The following is a 24,881-nucleotide window of genomic DNA, read 5'->3' on the forward strand; positions in this document are numbered from 1 at the left end:
CTACGTCTGAATCTCTCCCCATTATTCCTGGGAATGAAATATAATGGGACAATCTTACATGTTAAAAGCTGTTTGCCCATGCGACATGAAATACTACCATAGCATGGAATACTATGATATGAGGAGATTTTAGTAGTACATTTACTTAATGTATTATGCCCTACCGCGCAACTGCTACAGTCGCAGGTTCGAATCCTGCCTCGGGTATGGATGTGTGTGATATCCTTAGGTTTAAGTAGTTCTAAGTCTAGGGGACTGATGACCTCAGATGTTAAGTCCCACAGTGCTTAGAGCCATTTGAACCATATTACGCCCTCCTGGGTCTCTTTATGGTCTGATATTTCATGAGTCCCTCCCCTTAAAGTTTTTCAAAGAGTTTTGACATTTTTAATAGTTTCCCACACTAAGCCATTTATGCCTCTAATAGTGCCCAGTTTATATGTTTTATTGTAGTATTTGAATTTGTAATCTTGTAGTGACCCAAATCCTAGAATCTTTCTCACATTCAAGAGTCCACCTTAGCTCTTCTAAAACTGTGCCACATGCCTAGGGGCCCTTCACACATTTCCATGTTAGTCTGCGGCCAGCTATGGTGCTGCCCTGTACTCCACTCACTGTAACCAGTAGAACGTCATATGGTTTTCTCTGGTTTCCCTTTCTTCTGTTCCCATTTGTTTCCTCCCTCACACCATACCTAACCGTTTTTTATATTCCTTTTGAGGTTCTGGTTATACGTCCCCTTCTACACTAGTCTATTGTGGGCTGTGACACAATGTTTAGAATGGAGTGAAATTCTAGACATTGGGGGAAAAAGTTTAATATTAATTTTACTCCAGTATCATGTTGTAATTGTGAGTATTGGTCATCACCAAATGTCAGATTAATTGCATTCAGCCAATTATGGCAATGATCTGACATTCTTTCTAACCAAGGTTGTCACTTCCTGGAATTCTTTCATGGCTCTTTCTATTCATAACTCCACTTAATGATGTAACTAATGTTACGAAACTGGTTGCACTTTTTAAATAAAGTAACAATACACCTGCAGAGGAGCTTTTTACTCAACATGAAGTCTTTTAAGCTGTGGATGTCCGTAAAATAAACTTTTGTCCCCCCTCATTAAATCAACTGAGCAAGAACTGACAATTTTAGAATCTTGCCCCCATCTCGGATAAATTTCTGTGGATGTGTATGCACTTAACACATTTACAATAACAAATCATAATGGTAACCAATACCTCTCCAAGAACACGGCCGACATCATCGCGGGCATGTATGCAGATGGTGGGCCTGGGCGCCTTTGCAGAGGACGGCCAGTCAGAGGTGCCGTGGTAGCAGAGACCACCACTAGAGCGACGCCACACGGCCACCTCTAGGCACAGCCGCTCCCAGCGGGAGCAGACGCGAGAGGCAGCACCCAGTAACTCGTCCACCGACAGCCGTGACAGGATCTCTAGCAGCATCTCGTCTGGCAACAAGTCCACTGGTGTCGCCGGCATTACCTGCTGGTACCAAGTGGACTATAATCAGCCAACACGTAGAGGAAGAGGTGGTATAATTTTGATTTTTCATACATATTGCCACAATTTCTTTCCTATCTATGTAAGAGCTGCTGTGCACATACTGTGTCATGTCTTTGACTTATTTATACAACAATTTTTGAGGAATGTTGGTTGGGGCAAAAATATACAATTTGTTTTATGGAGCCCTGCACAATCTGGGAAAAATATTTTGCTGGTAATTTGAGCCACATGGTATAAATTCAAAATATTAAACCAGAATTTGCAAGAAAGACAGTTTTATTAAATCAAATATAATTATAAGAGTGTACAATGTACAATTCTACTTCGAGATCATCCCCATACTTAGATTTATTTAAAAAATCATGTTTACCAAGATCCTTACAGCTTCAAATTAAGTCTTACAACCGGCACACTCACTATGAGCTGACATTTCAGAGAGCATACGCTACACCCACAGTTCACCAACACCATCTTCTGTATACATCACATCACACGGAGGCAAGCAGTGTCATCACTGATAGGCTTGCTAACATCAAATGCAGCTTCAGGATTGGACTCATCCGAATCTAAGTCTGAATAACATGACTCGCCATCAAAATCTCTGAGTGATAGAAGCAATTTTCTCTTGTAAACTTCTTGGGAATCTATTATTAGCACTATTATTATTATTATTATTATTATTATTATTATTATTATTATTACTGTTGATTTCTTGTTCTCCATTTGGTATGGTGACTTCCTTTCTCTTACAAGGTCCTTCCTAGATTCTTTCACGGCACTTTCACAAATTCTTTGAATTTCCTTTTACATACTTTCTCTGCTCTCCTCTGTTCTGCATTAAATAGCACCACTTTACATGGGGATGATGATATTAAAGCAACTTTTATAAACTTAGGGCCTTTGTATGTCATTTTTTTGTTTGGGCTTTGAAATGGGCCAAATGTCTCCTGGTGAAAGAGATACTTTAGGTTTCACTTATGTGCGAAGTCTGGAGGGACCAGCTTCTTCTATATCCCAAGAACATGGCAAAATATTGTGGTTGGAATTATTTGAGGTCCCAACAGAATTTTTAGATTTCACCTCTTCAGAAGACTCAATAGCAATTTATCCTTTAGAGAAAGCATTCCAGTGTTGTTGGAGACTTCACAGATCTAACTACGACGTGTTGCCTCCAGAGGAAGAAAAACTGTCTTCACCAAAAACCAGACAGTTTAAGAGTAAATTCCTGACACTGTGAATTATTGGCAGCAATTTTATCAGTCTGACACATTAGGTAAGCCTTGTCAAATAGTTCCGAAATGCGATATGGTCCAAGGTTTCTGTCATTATTGCACATCCAATGTCGAATATTTTCACTGTACTAGTATTTCATTGAGCCAACAGATGTCTTGTCCAAGGGCTGCATTTTATGGGTTGTATGGGGGGGGGGGGGGCTTATGACGGTAATGTGATTATTCCGAGCAATAACAACCATCTCAATATTTTTTGGATGTGCGTTACGCACACCAAGAATTAGGAGGATAGGATCTTCTGCTGTGGGCTTAGTCTTCTTAATTACGTCTCTATACCAGCCTGTAATTAGATTTCCTTGAATAAAATCAGAAAGATGGCATATTCCAATGACACCGGGTAAGACATCTTCCGTTAAAATCTCTACAACGTTTATGCTTTGGAAAATCATCAGTGGTGGTATAAGTGTTCCTACAGCATTCAAACAACACAAAATAATAATGAGAGTCACTCTCTCAGCAGCACTTAAAGCTCTAATCTGCCGTTTGCCTCTAAGACCAATCACTCGAAGAACTTTGCTTTGCACGATGGATATCTCTCTTCCACCCACACTGAAAATACGATCTGGTGGATACTTAATGTTCATCAAGCTCAGGCTCCAGAATGTTGAAAAATTTGTTTACAGCTTCCTTAGTGAACCATTAGCATAAGAAAGTGGGTTTTAGAACAGACAGAACACTTTTGTGGTGGTTCATGAATTGGTTGAACCATGCACATCCTGCAACTTCACTGCTGAAAGAACGTGAGATTCCATTTTTCTTGTATAAATGGAAATATAAACTCTGCACGTCGTCTCTTGTAAGGCCATATAATTTAGATTCCATTTCAATTAAATATTTAACAAGTTCGTCTTCCGTATTAGCAGACAAAATTGGCTTCCTCCCGATTTTTCGGCTAAATGTTTCTTCAATAGGTTTAGGTACAGAAGACGATTTTGCTGCCTTTGTTAGGCCCATTGTTTTCTCTGATAGCGCCTGTAAGACTCTTACCATGTCTTGTTTATCGCAAGCTTTTCTTTTTCGTTTCCTCCTACGGGGCATCTGCAACATAAAATTGAACAGAAGCTCTGTAGTGATTATAATTTGGACCCCTTTTGTTTTGGGGGCTGATAGTACCAATTGTATGAAAAAAACTTATCCTCGTTTAACCTTAACCATAAATTACAACATTAATACTACAACATAATCTTTGATACATGTGCAATAGAACAACAATATCATAAAGATCACTTTCACAGGCATAATTACAGTAATAATGCTACAAATGCCTACCTCACAAAGTTTTTGACAGCGGTGAAAAGAAAATGACCTCGCTGCAGGCTGGTAAAACTAGCTACTGACTCGGCACTCTACAGGAGAAACTACGAACTAGTAGTAGCACCGGATGCATTCACCAACATAATGCGCCTTGTTGTTTATTACGTACTTGGGAAACCCAGATTACCTACGGGGGACATTCATACCATCGCTACCTTTACTACATCTTTACCTATCAAAGTTTAATGAGGTAAACAACGTCAAGGCAGTCGCGTTTCATCGGCATTGTAGATTTGATTAGCAGTTAAGTTATGATGTTTAGCCAAACCGAGAAAAGTTTCACTGTATTCTTCAGCTGCATTTTGATCTGCCGATCGTAACTCCCCACCTACGTCAAGCTTCCGAATTCCATGACGAGTTTTGAATCGGTGTAGCCAACCGTAAGGAAACACACGTAATCCCAACTCATCACGAAAGTGTTTACCTTTTTCCTTAATCATAGGCCTAGTTACTAATTTTCCTTAAGGCATTTTCGGCACAGAAGTACCTGTACAAAATTTCATCCAACTGATCTAGTTTGGGATTTTTTAGTTTTTCAATATTCAGTGTCTTTTACTGCAATTGAAAGTGAGGCAAACTTTTGAAGTGCACTTTTATTTAGTTTAATATCATAGACTTTAAAAGAAAAAACTTCACATTCTTCCATAATCTTACAATATTCTTCCATAATCTTATTTCTATTATCACCTTTCTCAGTCCGTTTAATGATCTCAAGCTTTTGTTGTATCGTAAGCGTAATACGTCTACGTTTTACCCATACTTTGTTTTGAGAGGTGATAGATTGAGAAAACGTACCCACAACAATAGGTAGCACTACCGTAATTGCGATATAGAACAGCACTAACGGTGATTACACTTTAAAACACCTTTTTTAACCCGTGTGGAGAGTTGGTACACGACAGAAGCTGTCTGACAGGGGACTGAAACAATTTTTGGCTCTACACGACTCGAAATTGTTGACCAAAATGGTTCAAATGGCTCTGAGCACTATGGGACTTAACATCTGAGGTCATCAGTCCCCTAGAACTTAGAGCTACTTAAACCTAACTAACCTAAGGACTTCACACACACCCATGCCCGAGGCAGGATGCGAACCTGCGACCGTGGCGGTCGCGCGTTTCTAGACTGAAGCGCTTGGAACCGCTCGGCCACTGCAGCCAGCAATTCTTGACCACCCCCGGGCACGACCGAATTCTACAAAACATGTCAGAAATATTCAGCATGTATGATGCGATGCCCGCTTGCTGAACGTGCCGGACTTGTAACAAAGCTGGTTGATTCCACACAGCTGATACGTTATTCTCACCACTTATACGGCATGTGCACAGTACCACAAATTTTGACTATTAATTCAGGGCTTAGCCAAGTTACCTTTATTATCCATCACATTTAATTGGTTAATTAGAATCAGTTGGTATAATTAGTTTGCCTGAAAATTGTGCTAATTACCAACACCGGTAGCCTTAGATTTTGTATAATTGTTCCTACGTGAACATACACTGACGGAAAAAACCGCAACATCAAAAAATAATCAATGTTGAGTAATGAAATTTCGGGAATACATTTGTCTAGGTAACATATTTAAGTGGTTAACATCGCAACATCACAGGTTAATGTAGGCGCGAGATAAGCCATTGCAAATGTGAAATGCTGGTACATCAATAATTCGTGTAACCACCAGAATGTTGAATGCAAGTAGACAGACGTGCATACATTGTGTCGTACAGTTGGTCGGTCAAAGCAGGGACGGTTAACGCTGGTTGTGGATGACACTGGAGTTGTCGTCCAATGATGTCAGATATGGGCTCGATTGGAGGCAGATCTCGTGATCGGGCAGGCCAACGCAACATATCGACACTCTGTAGAGCATCTTGGGCTGCAACAGCTGTATGTGGGCGAGCATTATCCTGTTGGAAAACACGCCCTTGTTTGCTGTTCATTAAAGGCGGCACAACAGGTCGAATCACCAGACTGACATACAAATTTGCAGTCAGGGCGGGTGGGATAACCACGACTGTGTTCCTGCTCTCATACGAAATGCACCCCAGACCATAACTCCAGTTGTAGGTTACAGTACGTCTAGCACACAGACAGGTTGGTTGCAGGCCCGCCGGCCGGAGTGGCCGAGCGGTTCTAGGCGCTACGGTCTGGAACCGCGGGACCGCTACAGTCGCAGGTTCGAATCCTGCCTCGGGCATGAATGTGTGTGATGTCCTTAGGTTAGTTATGTTTCAGTAGTTCTAAGTCCTAGGGGACTGATGACCTCAGAAGTTTAGTCCCATAGTGCTCAGAGCCTTTTTTTTCCAGGCCCTCCACTGACCTCCTAATCAACACACGACCATTACTAGCATCGAGGCAGAACCGGCTTTCACCAGAAAACTCAACAGATCTCCACCCTGTCCTCCACTGAGCTCGCACTTGACACCAACAAAGTTGCAGATGCTGATAGTTTGAGGTCTGTGAAATGCACGCTACAGGGCAGTTGGCTCGGAGCTGTCCTTGAAGTAACCGATTTGTAACAGTTTGTTATGGCCCTGTGGTACCAACTGCTGCTCAAATTGCTGCTGTAGATGCAGTACGCCACGCCTCTAGAGCCATACGCGGAACACTGTGGTCTTCCCTCTCGGTGGTACCACTTGGCCGTTTGGAGCCCGGCATTCTTGCGACCGTACATTTCTCACAACCGCTGCTGCCAGCAATCGCGTACAGACATCATCTTCCAGATGTAGATACACGCCTACCGACTTTCGTTTATGTCGCACAATTCCTTCTTGGTGTTAGTGGTGTATACAAGTGAAGTACCGGTATGTAACTGATGTCGAGTATATGTTGGCCACTTTTGCATTCATTCAGTTCTGGAGTAATTAACGTTCTTAACTAAGACACTGTAATTGAAATGGAACACCATATTTTGGCAAATAAGACTGTATAATTGAATACAGGTTGCTGCTGTATCTGAAAATCCGCATTTAGAAGAACTTTCCTTACTATTCGTTTGCTCAGAAGCACAAATTTTTAACTGTAAGTCATGAGAATACACCAAACAACAACAGAAAACTGCAGTTTGATTATTAAAATCTTATGAAACGGGTTCCTCAGAAGCGATTTCAGACAGTCTGTGGAATGTTGTGGAAAGTACAAGATCTATGTCAACCAAAAACAAGGGAATGTACCGCAGACGCATTAGCATCAGTGATAAATGTATTTTTTTTTTATCTAAATTCCCTGTCCGAGAATTTATTCAGTGTCTGTTTTAAATGGGTGATTGGACAGTGAATATGTAATTAGTATTACGGACTGTGCTAAAATGGTGCTACAATTCAATAATGCTCACTATGATAATAGGAATAGAATATGAACAGTGTTATCTCCAATAGTTACTTACTGTGTGCATCGTTTTCACAATTACGTTACTGTTAGAGTTCAAGGGCAGTGATTTGAGAACAATATTGAGTAACTCTGTTAATTATATATATTTTTAGCTACACGTGAACTTTTGATTCAATTCAGTGTTAGGTTACTGCACTCGATAAATTGCCACCATAGTACAGGACATCAACTGAGTGTAGTATGTGGCTAACTGATTATCTGTGCATAGTTAATAGTAAATGAGACTCTATCTGACCATAAACCGTAGACTACTAAACATCTCAGTGAAAGCAAAGTGTTTGAACAGCGGATCTGATGTAATCTACATGACTGATAGTGCCAACTTTTGACGACCACTTCTCAACTAGATTCAACAGAGCACAGCTACCGATGGCATATGGGCACAGGGTTACTTTACATACTGTTGGGTGCCAGATTAACGGGCTTTTAATGCACAAGTTAATGTTGAACATCTATCGGATGTCAAATCTGACGTATTTAAGAGCAGTGCTAAGAACCTACACACTGGCCATTAAAATTGCTACACCAAGAAGAAATGCAGATGATAAACGGGTATTCATTGGACAAATATATTATACTAGAACTGACATGTGATTACATTCTCACGCAATTTGGGTGCATAGATCCTGAGAAATCAGTACCAAGAACAACCAACTCTGGCCGTAATAACGGCCTTGATACACCTGTGCATTGAGTCAAACAGAGCTTGGATGGCGTGTACAGGTACAGCTGCCCATACAGATCCAACACGATACCACAGTTCATCAAGAGTAGTGATTGGCGTATTATGACGAGCCAGTTGCTCGGCCACCATTGACCAGACGTTTTCAACCGGTGAGAGATCTGGAGAATGTGCTGGCCAGGGCAGCAGTTGAGCATTTTCTGTATCCAGAAATGCCCGTACAGGACCTGCAACATGCGGTCGTGCATTATCCTGCTGAAATGTAGGATTTCGCAGGGATCGAATGAAGGGTAGAGCCATGGGTCGTAACACATCTGAAATGTAACGTCCACTGTTCAAAGTGCCATCAATGCGAACAAGAGGTGACCGAGACGTGTAATCAATGACACCCCATACCATCACGCCGGGTGATACGCCAGTATGGAGATGACGTGTACACGCTTCCAATGTGCGTTCACCGCGAAGTCGCCAAACACGGATGCGACCATCATGATGCTGTAAATAGAACCTGGATTCGTCCGAAAAAATGACGTTTTGCCATTCGTGCACCCAGGTTCGTCGTTGAGTACACCATCGCAGGCGCTCCTGTCTGTGATGCAGCGTCAAGGGTAACCGCAGCCATGGTCTCCGAGCTGATAGTCCATGCTGCTGCAAACGTCGTCGAACTGTTCGTGCAGATGGTTGTTGTCTTGCAAACGCCCCATCTGTTCACTCAGGGATCGAGACGTGGCTGCACGATCCGTTACAGCCATGCGGATAAGATGCCTGCCATCTCGACTGCTAGTGATACGAGGCCGTTGGGATCCAGCACATCGTTCCGTATTACCCTCCTGAGCCCACTATTTCATATCCTGCTAACAGTCATTGGATCTCGACCAATGTGAGCAGCAATGTCGCGATACGCTAAACCGCAATCGCGATAGGCTACAACCCGACCTTTATCAAAGTCGGAAACATGATGGTACGCATTTCTCCTCCTTACACGAGGCATCGCAACAATGGTTCACCAGGCAACGCCGATCAACTGCTGTTTGGGTATGAGAAATCGGTTGGAAACTTTCCTCATGTCAGCACGTTGTAGGTGTCGCCACCGGCGCCATTTTGTGTGAATGCTCTGAAAAGCTAATCATTTGCATATCACAGCATCTTCTTCCCGTCGGTTAAATTTCGCGTCTGTAGCACGTCATCTTCGTGATGTAGCAATTTTAATGGCCAGTAGTGTATAGAATGGGAGTATGTGAAACGAGTATTAGGCAAGGCGAGTGGAAGAGTTTGTTGGTAGTGTTCTGGAAAAATGCAGTGCATCTGCAAACGAAATCGCAAACAAAGACATGCTGCTAGGTTCGTATCATGTCGGTTTAGTCTACACGAAAGTGTAACGGAAACGCTCTGGACTCTTAATTGGGAATCCTTGCAAGAAAGACGACACAGTTCTCGTGAAATGCTGTTGGGTAAATTTAGAGAACATGTATTCGGAGAATACTGTGTGACCAGTATGCTGCCATCATCATATATCTTGCTTAGGGATCATCAGATTAAGATAAGAGAGATTAGGGCTTGCACAGCGACATATTTTAATCATTTTTCCCCTCTGAGAATACGCGAGTGGAATGGGGAAAAATGTCGATAATATAGGTAGGATGTACACACCGCTATACACTGTACAATGGCTTGCGGAGTATTTGCGTCGATGCAGCTTTTTCTTCAGCCTAGTGAGCCTCTTTCCAATTTAGCAGTGCTGTTGTAACGATTGCCTTACTGTGAATCTGTTCTGCTGTAATCTTTGAGGAGTAGAGTTGAGATGCGGCCAGAGTACCGAGCAGTTTTAGCACTATGTGCCTAGTAAAGTGATATTTTTACGATAATGATAAAAGTGGGCTGAGTGCCGAGAACAGAACGGCAGAACAACAGGATATGTGTATGTTGGTGACATTACGGTCAAAGTTAGTTGGCGCATATCTCTCGGGACTATCGTCAGCGATAGTGTTAATGGCCTCTGGCTGTTCAGCTCACAATGAATGCTGCTTTGTCAAGTCGGCTGAAAGTGCACCAATATCGACACAGGCTGCTGCAGTGCTTTCCTGAACTTTGGCAATCTCGCATACCGGCTTGGCTGAATCTGCCGCACGTTGGCAGAATAAGTACACATACAAAAATAAGGTCCCTTGCCTTTTTGTAAAACACTTGGCGCCTTCTAGGTGTTTCAGCCATTATGAAAAAATCCACAGAACACACATAAATCAGTCAATCGTAATCTCGCGCACGTAAAACATGAAAGAATACTCAAATATGTTGGAAGTTTACACAATACGGAACGCGGAAACCGACTGAGCGCTGATTGGCTAGCTGCGCAGCTGTCTAATGTGCATCCCCGGCACAGAAGCCCTAAAAACTGCCGCTAACTACAGTCGAGGATAATTTGCTATTGTTGTCTGATGTTTATCTCGAGAAGCGGTACGGTGCATATATTACGAAAAAATGTATGCATTTGTACTTACTCTAAAATGGGAAGGTCTGTATATAATAAACAGTGCTTTGATACAAGTACTACGTGTGAAAAATTATTTATTTCTTTATGACGATCGGCATAATGTAGTACTTCGTACATGACTGTTCAGATTTACTACTCCCCTGCATCGATTACAGACATAACTATACATCCCGTTGTCGCCTTTATATCATTTACATGGTAAACAGTCGCAATACCTACACATTAGTCAGATAGTTCTAATACCATAACTGTCAACTACATTTGCTCAAATATCAGAACACATATACGAGTACAGTTCAGATCCTTCATACAAAAGCTTTACAACGACAAGCTTCTACCTGATGAATCTTAGTTTTACTTAGTGAGATGCCTATTAGTAGGGAGTTTCCTACGCCGTTTTTTTCAAATTAATGGAACCAATCAAACAGTTTCTGAAAGAAAAAAAAGGATAATCTGTCCCTAAATATGGTGACCCACAGTGATTGTTAGGTACGATATGGTTTTCGTTACAAACGTTGTTCAGCGCTTAACAACGGAAAATATATCTTTACAAGCGAGTGGAATACTTATTTGTGATTCAGCACAGTGTGTGTGTCTAGCTTTCACAACAAATTAAAATTGTTTCAGAAAGACTTTGAGACTAAAACGTCGGCTCATTTCATATGTTTTATGAAAATCACTGAAGCTCTTTCTGTAGTTCATGTAGAAAAGAAGTATTATTCATGCAAAATGTCTAATCTCACTGAAGAATTAAATGGCTGTTTTAGTGACTTCATATTCATTCCTGGATTGCTCTTCATGCTATGAGGGATGGTGGACCTCTATCAAAAGATTGTGCCAAGAGAATTCAGTTTTTGAGGCCACTTGCGTGTGAATCATTATACCCAATCCAAGTTCATTCAATCTACATATTTTTCTGAAGTAAATGAAAAGCTCACAGCACTAATGAATATTCTTAAGAGCACATCACAAAAGTTAGTGCTTAATCATTGCTGTATAATGAAACGTTGGTGAATTAATTATGTTTTAAAATCGATAAGTGTATCTTCATTAAAGTTAATTATTCGTTTGTAAAGAATGCGGCCCTCTTTGAATCAGTTCATATGTTCGCAGCACAAAGGTAAGGCTGATGGTCACTCCTCCCCCAGGGCAAGTTGCTGAAGTTGTACAACATGTGCTTCGATTCCAGGCAGGCAGATGCAAGTATTGGCTATCTGACAGGTCGATTGTCCTCTTCATGAAAATAGTGTGCACAGCATACAATTTTTATAGAGTCATTGTATCATTTATTGCCAGTTCAAATGCTTTGGAAGACATAAGGACAGCACATGATGACAATACTTTACCATTTCAAATTCCTGGTGTGTCCTCTGCAGTCCTGTAGTCCATTTATATGACCTGCGAAGACTAAAATTCAATCATGTTTTTACTGTTGTGTTGAAACATTCCATGATACTCCCCTTCAGCCGGGGGACTGCTTGAGTGGTGGAGTATTCTTTACTGCTTCACTATCATTTTGATATACATCTTACGAAAGTCACGGCCATAGTCAGTTTCAGAGTTGTCTGGGATACGATTGGTTCTCGCCTGGAATAACTGATCAATTACTTGTGCAACAGCTTTACCAGTCATATCAATCCTGCTATGCTGAGATCTTTATCAACTCGCCAATAGCATCTTCTGCATCATAATTGTTCTTTGAAGAGCGTTTAATAGATTCAGTAATATGTTTAAACGTTTCTATGAGAGACTAGCTCTTTCCAAATGCCCCAATCTTAGCAATCACAATTTCTCCGTAATAGCCACACGCACTTCAACGACTTTATGTTTAGTCGACATGCTGTTATACATTAAACAGACTCTAGGATACTCTCATTGGCCTTATTTTCGGTTCTGTCAACTCTTGCGGATAACTCACTGATTAACTTCAAAATGGCCTGAGAAAGGGTATTTCGATCCCCGAGATTTTTGTCAGTTCTTGTAGTGTGACACTTGATTCTGTATAAAGCATATAAATTTTCTTATAGTTGCCTCAATTTTCACGTCAACTTACAGACAAATGTTCTGCCTCCTTCTCTCACACTAAATGTGGAAGGACATGCACGCATATTTGAGTGCATTATGGTATAATTACCTCTTCTTTCACAATATCTGTTGTCACGGACCAAGATATTAAGGGAACGGGAGGGAGAAAATTTTTCTTCTAAGTCGCTACATCCCAGCATTGCTGAAGCACATGGAAGTATCAACACGAGCCAGCCACCAGGCATAAACATTTCGACACTGTTAGTAAGTCACCGAGAGTTCAACATCAACACTGCTATGTGTGGGTGCAAGCAAGCTAAGCGAAAAAGTGTAAGACAAATGCAGACCAACCTGCCTCTGTTACTCTTGTAACATTATGTAAGAATCAAAAGGTAGGGCACAACAGCACCTATCTGGGGTTTCATGAAGCACTTATGACATTGAAACAAACTGATTAAGCCAATACAGCAAAACTGAAGACCGTTGACGACTCATAATGAATAAGACCAATTCAATCATTACAAATGACATCGCACAGCAAAGCAATCCTTGAAGCCACACTCCATTAGCCTAGAGTCAGACAATCAGTAGGATCGGTAGCACTCACGTCATTAACACTCCACTTTCTGATTATTATACTGTAACATCTTGTGTGAGATTGTTCCGGCATTGGTCATTCTCTTGCTGCTGTGTATGACTAAAAACCAGCATCCAACACTGAAACCTCAGCATCATTCTGGTCAGACGGCCTACCGAACTGGCAGGCCATGGGTCAGCTTTCAATAAGGCATCCGACATCATCGTCCATCTGATCGAACAATACATGCTGAGATCTGAGAGGGACAGACTACTCCCAGAACTTGGTGTGCACCAAACACACGCACAATGGTGAAGTCCTCATCTGTAGCAGACCAGGCAACAGGAAATACTCTCCGAACCAATGGTAGGGCAGCCCAGCACACTCAAAGTCACTAGCCTGCAATTGGGGCGGATGCAGCGTTCTTTGGCAGCCTAAGTCTGCCTCTGGATTCAACAGATTCCCCTCCAGCTTACGAATTCACCAGCCACTGTGGAAGATATGGAGACAAGATGTATCCTGAGAAATAAAAAAAAGTAATATTTAATCTTGTTTTATTGCATCTGATGATACCACACAGATTCCTTGGCCTCCATCATGACGAAACAGTAAAGGTTTTCAGCCCAGAATTGGCGACCCCTACAATCTGGATGTCCGAAGTGCTCAAGCCAAGTACCAACTGGAATTGGAGGGCAAGCAATATTGGTCAAGCCTAAGGAGGTCGACTTTTCTGGAAGTGGTTCCGAACTAGTGCATCAGCATCTGCAACTGTCAAATAAGGTGAGTCAGAAATAAACATTGTACTTGTTCTAAGGATTTTTTTGTCATACTGACATAGGACTACAAGACCGGAAAATTACTTTTATCAGGCCAAGGAAGCCAGTTGATTTACCTCAGTTTAACACTAAAATGATCGGTCTGGGTCTGTAAGACCCACTAGTTTTTGTTCCCCTGAATTTATATTTTTATGGTTGCTGGTATGATTTGAGCGCTCTGCTAGCTTCCTGAAACATCCAAGTGAAAGCGCTCATGTTGTGAATGAGGTTTCATTTTGTTTATCATTGTTTGGTGGTCTTTCAAAAAGTGTGAAGGTCTGTCAGACCCAGCCCAACTGCTGACGTTACTAATTTCTGCCAGTGCAATTCCACTTTCATTTTGGTACAGGCCCATCATTGAGTTACTTTGCGAACTATTTGTGATGTTTTAAAACCGAATTATCATTGTCAATGGTTTAAAATATACAATGACAAGAAAAAGTCTTTCATATAGTGAAATTTACAGAATTTTATACGATGATGAGAGTGAAGTAGACGATTCTGATGCGGACCCAGACGTCGAAATAAACAGTCATCGTGACAGTAAATAGTGAAATAAGTGATGGTGAAGAGTAAGATGTTCAGCCTTCTGCCAGTACCGATGCACCAACTGCTGTTGATTCAAGTACAACTCCTATAACTGAATCAGATACGTCGCCTATCTGCGTTTATAATGGAAGGAATGGAGTGACTAAATGGAGGAAAACTTGTTTCTCACAAGGCGTGTGAACAAGACGTCACAACATAGTTGTCATGATTTGCCTGGAACTATTGGAGCTGCGATGGATGTACATTCACCATTAGAATCAAGGCAGTTTTTTTAGCAATCCATTGATTGATTTCGTTCTTGAACTAACCAATATCTATACTGATTCTGTTTAGAACAAATATACAATTTACCCAAATATGGCTAGGGCTGCAAGTTTACTTAGCTGTAACATTGTATGGCGGTGAAATGGCTACTGAAAACATTTGGGATACAGATGGGACCGGAATACAAATCTTTCGAGAAAGTTGTCCTGGGACTGGTTTGATGCAGCTCTCCATGCTACTCTATCCTGTGCAAGCTTCTTCATCTCCCAGTACGTACTGCAGCCTACATCCTTCTGAATCTGCTTAGTGTATTTATTTCTTGGTCTCCCTCTACGATTTTTACCCTCCACGCTGCCCTCCAGTACTAAATTGGTGATTCCTTGATGCCTCAGAACATGTCCTACCTACCGATCCCTTCTTCTAGTCAAGTTGTGCCACAAACTCCTCCCCAATCCTACTCAGTACCTCCTCGTTAGTTATGTGATCTACCCATCTAATCTTCAGCATTCTTCCGTAGCACCACATTTCGAAAGCTTCTATTCTCTTCTTGTCAAAACTATTTATCGTCCATGTTTCACTTCCATATATGGCTCACTCCATACAAATACTTACAGAAACGACGTCCTGACACTTAAATCTATACTCGATGTTAACAAATTTCTCTTCTTCAGAAACGCTTTCCTTGCCATTGCCAGTCTACATTTTATATCCTCTCTACTTCGACCATCATCAGTTATTTTGCTCCCCAAATAGCAAAACTCCTTTACTACTTTAAGTGTCTCATTTCTTAATCTAATTCCCTCAGCATCACCCGACTTAATTCGACTATATTCCATTATCCTCGTTTTGCTTTCGTTGATGTTCATCTTATATCCTCCTTTCAAGACACTGTCCATTCCGTTCAACTGCTCTTCCAAGTCCTTTGCTGTCTCTGACAGAATTACAATGTCATCGGCGAACCTCAAAATTTTTATTTCTTCTCCATGGACTTTAATACCTACTCCGAATTTTTCTTTTGTTTCCTTTACTGCTTGCTCAATATCCAGATTGAATAACATCGGAGACAGGCTACAACCCTGTCTCACTCCCTTCCCAACAGCTGCTTCCCTTTCATGCCCCTCGACTCTTATAACTGCCATCTGGTTTCTGTACAAATTGTAAATAGCCTTTCGCTCCCTGTATTTTAATGTATGTTAATCACTTAAATATGTTACCCAGGCAAATGTAATCCCAAAATGTTATTACTCTACATTTATTATTCTTTGGTGTTGCGATTTTTTTTTGTCGATGTGTAATAAGTTTTCTATTATCCCTTCTCAACTACTAGAGTATGTTAGTCTCAAATAAAAGGCATCTACATTCATACGTAGTCTGAAGCGGAAGTCCGCCTCACGTTAGACTCGCAAGTAGCTATCTAATACCAGAACGCCATCATGGAATATCACCTAAGAAGCTTAAGAGATATGGATCGTCAGAGAACGGGCAGATGGTCTTTCTTACCTAATCTGTGATCGGAAGATGATTAACTACTATGATTAGGCTACAAAGTGTGTTATTTTCAACACACATCTTCCATCTTATAATAAGGCAACATTACGCAAAAACATTTTACTAAGAAACTCTCTACTACCAAAAAGTTCGTAACGCTAAAAAACAGCCTTTATAATGTGTTTCTTATCGATCTGACCAGAATAACATCAAAAAAGTTATGCGGCACATTTTGACAGGATTATCTGCATTTTAGAATGACCAGACCATGCAGTCAATCTATACGGAAACTCATCGTCTCTTAAAAATAAAAAATAAAACTGACGCTGGCAGGATTTACGACGATTGACGTTGCCTTTTTTCGCAAGAAGAATAAACAATTCGAATATCTGACTGTGGCTACAATTTATCGCTGAAACATAAGTGAAGCAATGTACAACGCAAGCGCTTCTGTCGAAATACCGCAGCATTTGGGAAGGACGCCAGACTGCTTAGAATAACTCTTTCTCAAACCTAAGTGAACAACACAGTTTTCTTTAGATGTGTATCATCACGAAGTTTCACATGCTAAGCAATCTCCCAGAAGAGCTAAACAGACGTATTGTCCCACCTTGGACACATTTATATGCCGAAAGTTAAAATAAGCAGAAAATAATATCAATAAAGTCGACTCGGTATACCTAGTCGAGTACTAAACAAGCTTTCAACATTTATCTCACGTTCTAAATTATCCATCAGATCCTGTATTTTGAAAGAACAAAATAATCTTTCTTCCAGCAGATTTCATTTAAGTTCCTTGGGCATCTGAAACGCTTGTATGAGCTATAACGACGAAATGTATGTTACACATCATTATGACAGGCCAAAAGATGTATGGCACTGTTTTGCAACATAGTCACCAAGTCTCTGCAAACAACGGCCGGAACATTCCACGAATGGTTCAATTTCTCGACGGTAAACAAATAATGTCGTCTGACTAGGGCCTCCCGTCGGGTAGACCGTTCGCCGGGTGCAGGTCTTTCGATTTGACGCCACTTCGGTGACTTGCGCGTCGATCGACGATAAAAATCCACTTCTTGGTAAATGAGCTTTTTGAGAACCGCTGTATGAACGACGTCACTAGAAAATCTCTTTCCCCTCAGATGTTGTTTCTGCTTGCCGAAAAGATGCAAATCGTATGGTGCACGATCTGAGCTATACTATGGATGCTTTCAAACCTCCTACCGGAAACATAGGAGCAAAACATGTGTTATGCACGCCAAGTGTGGTGTTGCATCATCGTGCAGGAGAACAATGCCTTTGCTTAATTGTCCACGCATGTTACTCTTTACGGCCGTAAACCTTGCGCGTTTATGTGCAGGTGACAGCCTTCGCGGAACCCAGCGAGAGCACAGTTTTCGATACTGCAGGCGATCTCTAAGAGTGGAAAGAGCTTGCCTATTGAGGTGCGCGTGTGTTGAACAATGTCTGTGATAGTCACTCTGCTTTTGCTGCGAATCAGTTCCTCGACTGCCTGCGCATTCTCTGTGGTCAGTGCTGAAGGCATTCCATTCCGATGAGCATCACACACGTCTGCGAGGCCCTGGTCAAATTGTTGGCACCACTTCGCTCGCTCCGGACGCGACATTGGTCCCTAATAGGCCTGCCGCCAGAACTTCATGGAAAATCTGGGTGCAGTTTAGACGTTTTGCGCAGAAGAATCGTACTGTCCCGCGTACTTCAATTGTGATACGTTTCCGGTTACTGCGCCATTTCACATGCTCACTTTGATGAACCTGTTATCCGCACTGTCTTTACAGAAAACCCGGAACATATACAGTGGAACCTCGCTTAACGAGCACCCCCCCCCCTCCCCTTAACGCGCAATTCTCATAACGAGCGAAACAAACTAAAAAATGACTCGCTTAAAGAGCAATGTTTCGAATAGCGAGTGACGACGATTTAGTGTGAGGTCACCAGCCGTTCGAGTGCAACGGGAGAAACGTTCAACAATATGAACACCTTTCACTGTCGGCAGCGGCACATGAACAATGTCTTTAGTACGTGCTGCAGTCTGGGTTTAGCGCTCTTTCTGCTACCATCTTAATGCAGTTTGTGATCATGCATCTTTCCAAACTTGTGTTCACATAGTGTTTATTTTGTGCGCAACCTTCGTAGAAATGTTCCCGAAGATAAGGCCACAAGAAAACGACCATAAGAGAGAGAAAATGACCTTAGAAATGAAACGTTAAATCAATGAAAAATGCGAACGTGGTGTGAGCGTTGCTGATTTAGCAAGCACATTACAATCGGTCTACATCAATTATTTGCACTATCCTCAACAACTAGGACAAGATTAGGGAGACTGATGCTTCAAGGGGAATGACAAGAGTATCAAAACAACGGTTTCGTAATCTGGACGATGTCAAAAGGTTCCTCCTTATATGGATAAATGAAAAGCAATTGAGAGGCGACACTATTAACGATAACATCATCTGTGAGAATGCGAGAATGATTTTCGCCGAACTCATTTAGAAGACGCCAGGAGCATCAGCAGTTGAACTGTTTGCGGGAAGCCGTGGATAATTCGAGAAGTTTAAGAAAAGAACCGGTATCCAGTCGCCAGCTCCGACACAAAGGCAACAGAGAACTTCATCAGCAACTTGCAAGATGCTCGAAGATTCTGGCCGCGCGGGATTAGCCGAGCGGTCTAGGGCGCTACAGTCATGGACTGTACGGCTGATCCCGGCGGAGGTTTGAGTCCTCCCTCGGGCGTGGGTGTCTGTGTTTGTCCTTAGGATAGTTTAGGTTAAGTAGTGTGTAAGCTTAGGGACTGATAACCTTAGCAGTTAAGTCCCATAAGATTTCACACACATTTGAACGTTTTTTTTCGAAGATTTTGAGGATTTCTGCCACAAAAATTTTGTAATTGTGACGAGACGCGTCTTTTCTGGGAAGAGATGTCGAAGCGTGCCTTAATAATAGCAGAGAAGAATGCGTTGTCAGTCGCAAGCCAATGAAAGACCGTCTCACACTGGTATTCTGTGCCAATGCAAGCGGCGATTTGAAAATTAAATAGCTTCTTGTTTACCATTCAGAAACTCCACGAGCATTCAAGAAGAGTAAAGTCCATAAATGTGATGTGGAGGTCCAACAACAAGGTTTGGGTGACTCGTGGTCTTTTTTGAGACTGGTTCAATAAAGTGCTTGATCCCTCGGTGAAAAACTTTTTGCTTGAGATTAATCTGCCACTCCTTGTTATGGACAACTCTCCTGACCTTTCTCAAGGCCTACAAGACCACCTCTTTGAAGAATTTCAATTCATCAAGATACAATTTCTGCTTCTCAACACAATTCCGTTCCTCCAGCCTATGAAACATCAGGTTATTTCGAACTTAAGAAGCTCTACACTAGAGCACTCTCCGAGCATTGCTTTGGGTTGACTGAAGCTTCGATCTCATTCTCAGAGAGTTTTGGAAATATCACTTCAACATCGCCGCCTGCGTCAAGATGATCGAAAAGGTGTGGGAAGGTATTACAAAGAGAACCCTCACTTCTGCATGGAAGAAGCTTTGGCTGCAGTGCGTTGTCGAATGTGACTCTACGACATTTGAGTAGGTACCTATGGAGCCTGTGGTCAACGAGATTATGTCTTCGGCCAAGAGCATGGGACTAGAGGTGGATAACAATGATATCGATGAGCTCGTAGGAGATCACAGACAAGAAATGACCACCGAAGAGCGTATGGAGTTGCAGTGTGTTCCACAGCAGGAAGTTGTGGAGATGAGTTCTTCAGAGGAGAGGAAGAGGAGGAGGAGGAGGCGGCAACAGCAAAGCGGCATTCTTCCGGCGCAATAAGAGCAGAAAACATGCTAATCGGTTGCATCGTACACTGAAAATCATCACCCCAATAAAGCAGCGGCAATTTATTTGAGGATAATACTGTGTCCAATTTCGCCTAGTGTTGAATCGTTGGCAGAAACAAATGGCTATAGGCAGCTTCTTAGTAAAAATAATTGGTTCTGTATCATTAATAATAAAGTACATAACGCTGTATGTATAATTTTCTTTGAATGCATGGAAGCAATAAGATAAAACTTTCAGTACACGTTCTACATGGAACGCATTATCACATTTTACGTTAATGTATATGGGATAAATTGTTTCAGTTAACGAGTTTTTTGCACTTTGAGTAAGATTCTGGAACGAATTAAGCTGGCTATGTCTATCTATCAGTTTAATAAGTCACAGCTGCAAAATACTAACGCGAATTCTTTACAGACGAATGGAAAAACTGGTAGAAGCCGACCTCGGCGAAGATCAGTTTGGATTCCGCAGAAATGATGGAACACGTGAGGCAATACTGACCCTACGACTTATCTTAGAAAATAGATTAAGGAAAGGCAAACCTACGTTTCTAGCATTTGTGGACTTAGAGAAAGCTTTTGACAATGTTGACTGGAATACTCTCTTTCAGATTCTAAAGGTGGCAGGGGTAAAATACAGGGAGCGAAAGGCTATTTACAATTTGTACAGAAACCAGATGGTTGTTATAAGAGTCGAGGGGCATGAAAGGGAAGCAGCTGTTGGGAAGGGAGTGAGACAGGGTTGTAGCCTGTCCCCGATGTTATTCAATCTGTATATTGAGCAAGCAGTAAAGGAAACAAAAGAAAAATTCGGAGTAGGTATTAAAGTCCATGGAGACGAAATAAAAACTTTGAGGTTCGCCGATGACATTGTAATTCTGTCAGAGACAGCAAAGGACTTGGAAGAGCAGTTGAACGGAATGGACAGTGTCTTGAAAGGAGGATATAAGATGAACATCAACGAAAGCAAAACGAGGATAATGGAATGTAGTCGAATTAAGTCTGGTGATGCTGAGGGAATTAGATTATCAAATGAGACACTTAAAGTAGTAAAGGAGTTTTGCTATTTGGGGAGCAAAATAACTGATGATGGTCGAAGTAGAGAGGATATAAAATGTAGACTGGCAATGGCAAGGAAAGCGTTTCTGAAGAAGAGAAATTTGTTAACATCGAGTATAGATTTAAGTGTCAGGAAGTCGTTTCTGAAAGTATTTGTATGGAGAGCAGCAATGTATGGAAGTGAAACATGGACGATAAATAGTTTGGACAAGAAGAGAATAGAAGCTTTTGAAATGTGGTGCTACAGAAGAATGCTGAAGATTAGATGAGTAGATCACATAACTAATGAGGAGGTATTGAACAGAACTGGGGAGAAGAGGAGTTTGTGGCACAACTTGACAAGAAGAAGGGACCGGTTGGTAGGACATGTTCTGTGGCATCAAGGGAGGGTAAAAATCGTAGAGGGAGACCAAGAGACGAATACAGTAAGCAGATTCAGAAGGATGTAGGATGCAGTAAGTACTGGGAGATGAAGAAGCTTGCACAGGATAGAGTAGCATGGAGAGCTGCATCAAACCAGTCTCAGGACTGATGACAACAACCTGTGAGGTTCCACTGTGCTGTCTTCTGACTATACGTACTCTTGCTGCCCATTGGCCTTGCCATGGGAGGAGATGTGTAGCTTACTTTCTGAAATCCCTACGAACGATTTTAGTAATATGTATCTGAATTTGTTTAATGCCAGCTGTCATGCATATTTGATAAGGGCTCCTAATACTGGAACAATACTTCATAATACGTCGCCTAGTGTATTTCATGCGGTTTCTTAACAAACGTCCTGCAGTTTCCCAGAATGCTGCCAACATTAATTCTTCCATTTGCTTTGCCTATTATTGGTTTGACGAGTTTGTTCCATTTCATATCATTTCATAGCATTGGACCTATGTGTTTATTGTGATGCGATTAGCTTCAAAAGATTATAACTGAAATTTTAATAATATTCTTTCTTTTGTTTATGCCATTATCTTGCCTTTACCCACATATAATTACAGAAAAATTTGCCATACCGAGGAGGAGCTGTGTGGCATAAACGAAAGTTAGTAGGGGTGTTTCTACATCTGTAAGATGATGTCTGTTCCAGTTTCGCGCCAGTCGCGAATGAGTGACGCAAGTAGCGCCTCTGTGAGGATGCATCTCAGGTTTGCTTGAAATACACGCTGTAATGGTCTTGTGCGTTAGTTACGTTAGATACCTTTGAGATTGGACGTGGCGAGTTCATTTTGGTCAAATATGCCTTTAAGATGACAAAGACGCCATAATCAACAGCTTACTGAGTTTGAATATGGTCGTGTGATATGGCTACGAGAAGCTAGATGTTCCTTCTGCTATACTGCAGAAAGACCTGGCAGGAATGTAGCCAATAATTGCTAACAGCAGTGGTCACGAGAACGTACGGTCGCAAGAAGACTGGACTCCAATCGGCCACGTGGCACTACCGAGAGGAAAAAAAAAAAAAAAAAAAAAAAAAAATGGTTCAAATGGCTCTGAGCACTATGGGACTTAACAGCTGTGGTCATCAGTCCCCTATAACTTAGAACTACTTAAACCTAACTAACCTAAGGACATCACACACATCCATGCCCGAGGCAGAATTCGAACCTGCGACCGTAGCAGTCGCGCGGTTCCGGACTGGGCGCCTAGTACCGAGAGGAAAGACCATCGTGTTTGGTGTATGGCTCTGGTGCATCATACTGCATTTGCAGCAGCAATTTGAGTAGTAGTTGATACAATAGTGACATAATGAACTGTTAAAACTCAGGTTACTTCAAGGACAGCTCTGGCCCAAGTGCTCTGTAGCGTGAATTTCACTGACCCCAAACCATGACCATTTGCAACTTTATTGGCGTCAAGTGAGAGCGGACTGGAGGGCAGGGTGGAGGTCTATTGTGTTTTCTGATAAAAACCAGTTCTGCCTCAGTGCCAGTAATGGCTGCATGTTGGTTAGGAGGAGGTCAGTTGAGAGCCTGCAACCAACCTGACGTCATACTACACTCAGGCTCATAAATTAAGGATAATTGTCGAATGTGGTGCCACACAACGTGGCACTACACAAAATGGCGTTAATAGCATAGACACATGGGGAACACACACGAAACAGATCTGTAAGTCCACAGTATTGGTGATAAGTTGAGAAAACCGTCCTGAAACACATGTGCTTCAAAACGCCACTGTTTCCCGCGCATGTACCCTGATATCAATATGTGATGTGATCACCATGCACACGTACACAGGCCGCACAACGTGTTGGCATACTCTGGATCAGGTGGTCGAGCAGCTGCTGGGGTATAGCCTCCCATTCTTGCACCAGTGCCTGTCGGAGCTCCTGAAGTGTTTCAGCGGTTTGAAGACATGCAGCGATACATTGATCGAGAACATCCCAGATGTGCTCAATGGGGCTTAGGTCTGGAGAACAGGCAGGCCACTCCATTCGCCTGATATCTTCTGTTTCAAGGTGCTCCTCCACGATGGCAGCTTGGTGGGGCCGTGCATTATCATCCATCAGGAGGAAGGTGGGACTCACTGCACCCCTGAAAAGGCGGACATACTGGTGCAAAATGACGTTCCAATACACCTGACCTGTTACAGTTCCTCTGTCAAAGACATGCAGGGGTGTACGTGCACCAGTCATAATCACACACCACACCAACAAACCACGACCTCCATAGAGGTCCCTTTCAAGGACATTAAGGGGTTGGGGTCAGGTTCCTGGTTCATGCCAGACGAAAACCTGGCGAGAATCACTGTTCAGACTATAACTGGACTCGTCTGTGAACATAACCTGGGACCACTGTTCCAATGACCATGTACTGTGTTCTTGACATACGGCTTTACAGGCAATCCTGTGGTCAGGGGTCAGTGGAATGCATCTTGCTCTCCGGGCAAATAAATCATGTCTGTTCAGTCGTCTGTAGACTGTGTGTTTGGAGACAAGTCTTCCAGTGATGCAGTAAGGTCCTGAGCAAGGCTACCTGCAGTACTCCGTGGCCGTCTGTGGGCACTGATGGTGAGATATCGGTCTTCTTGTGGTGTTGTACACTGTGGACGTCCTGTACTGTAGTGCCTGGACACATTTCCTGTCTGCTGGAATCGTTGCCACAATCTTGAGATGACACTTTGTGGCACACGGAGGGCCCATGCTAGACCTGCTGTGTTTGACCAGCCTCCAGTCACCCTAGTATTCTACCCATCATAACATCATCAATGTGTTCTTTGAGCCATTTTCAACACACAGTCACCATTAGCACATCTGCAGACTTACTCACTGCACCATACTCTGACATGCACCAATACACTTCTGCATATTTGGACTGCTGCCAGCGCCACCATGCAACGACCACAGGTCAAATGCACCGCATGGTCATACGTTGAAGTGATTTAAACCTGCAAAACCGCCCACCAGAGCGTTGTTTCACCATGTATCAGCATTATCCTTGATTTATGAGCATGAGTGTAGAAACAGTGGACCTACACCTGGAGTTATGACAGGGGGTGCAATTTTGTATGATAACAGGAGCAATCTCGTGATTACTAGGAGAATGAAGCCAAAGTGACGCCAGACCGCATTGT

At 42.2% G+C, this 24,881-nt stretch overlaps 1 protein-coding gene across 14 annotated transcripts in view; it reads right to left on the minus strand.

The window, feature by feature from the left end:
• Window positions 1-24,881, minus strand: part of LOC124773751 (F-box/LRR-repeat protein 4-like) — a 102,370-nt gene that overhangs the window by 51,935 nt on the left and 25,554 nt on the right. For 7 of the 14 annotated variants that reach the window (XR_007014968.1, XM_047249431.1, XM_047249440.1 and 4 more), the window contains 2 exons: window positions 3,803-3,853; window positions 1,239-1,505 (listed from right to left, as the gene is read on the minus strand). Coding sequence is in view for 13 of the 14 variants with exons in the window: in XM_047249431.1 (XP_047105387.1) it covers window positions 1,239-1,505; window positions 3,803-3,853 (318 nt within the window). In the remaining variant the exon portion in view is untranslated. Of the gene's footprint in view, window positions 1-1,238; window positions 1,506-3,802; window positions 3,854-4,084; window positions 4,462-24,881 lie in introns of those variants that run through there. The other 7 variants (XM_047249432.1, XM_047249430.1, XM_047249436.1 and 4 more) reach the window with 5 other exon arrangements.

This window comes from Schistocerca piceifrons, chromosome 2 (genome assembly GCF_021461385.2).
Source record: "Schistocerca piceifrons isolate TAMUIC-IGC-003096 chromosome 2, iqSchPice1.1, whole genome shotgun sequence".
Taxonomy (NCBI): domain Eukaryota; kingdom Metazoa; phylum Arthropoda; class Insecta; order Orthoptera; family Acrididae; genus Schistocerca; species Schistocerca piceifrons.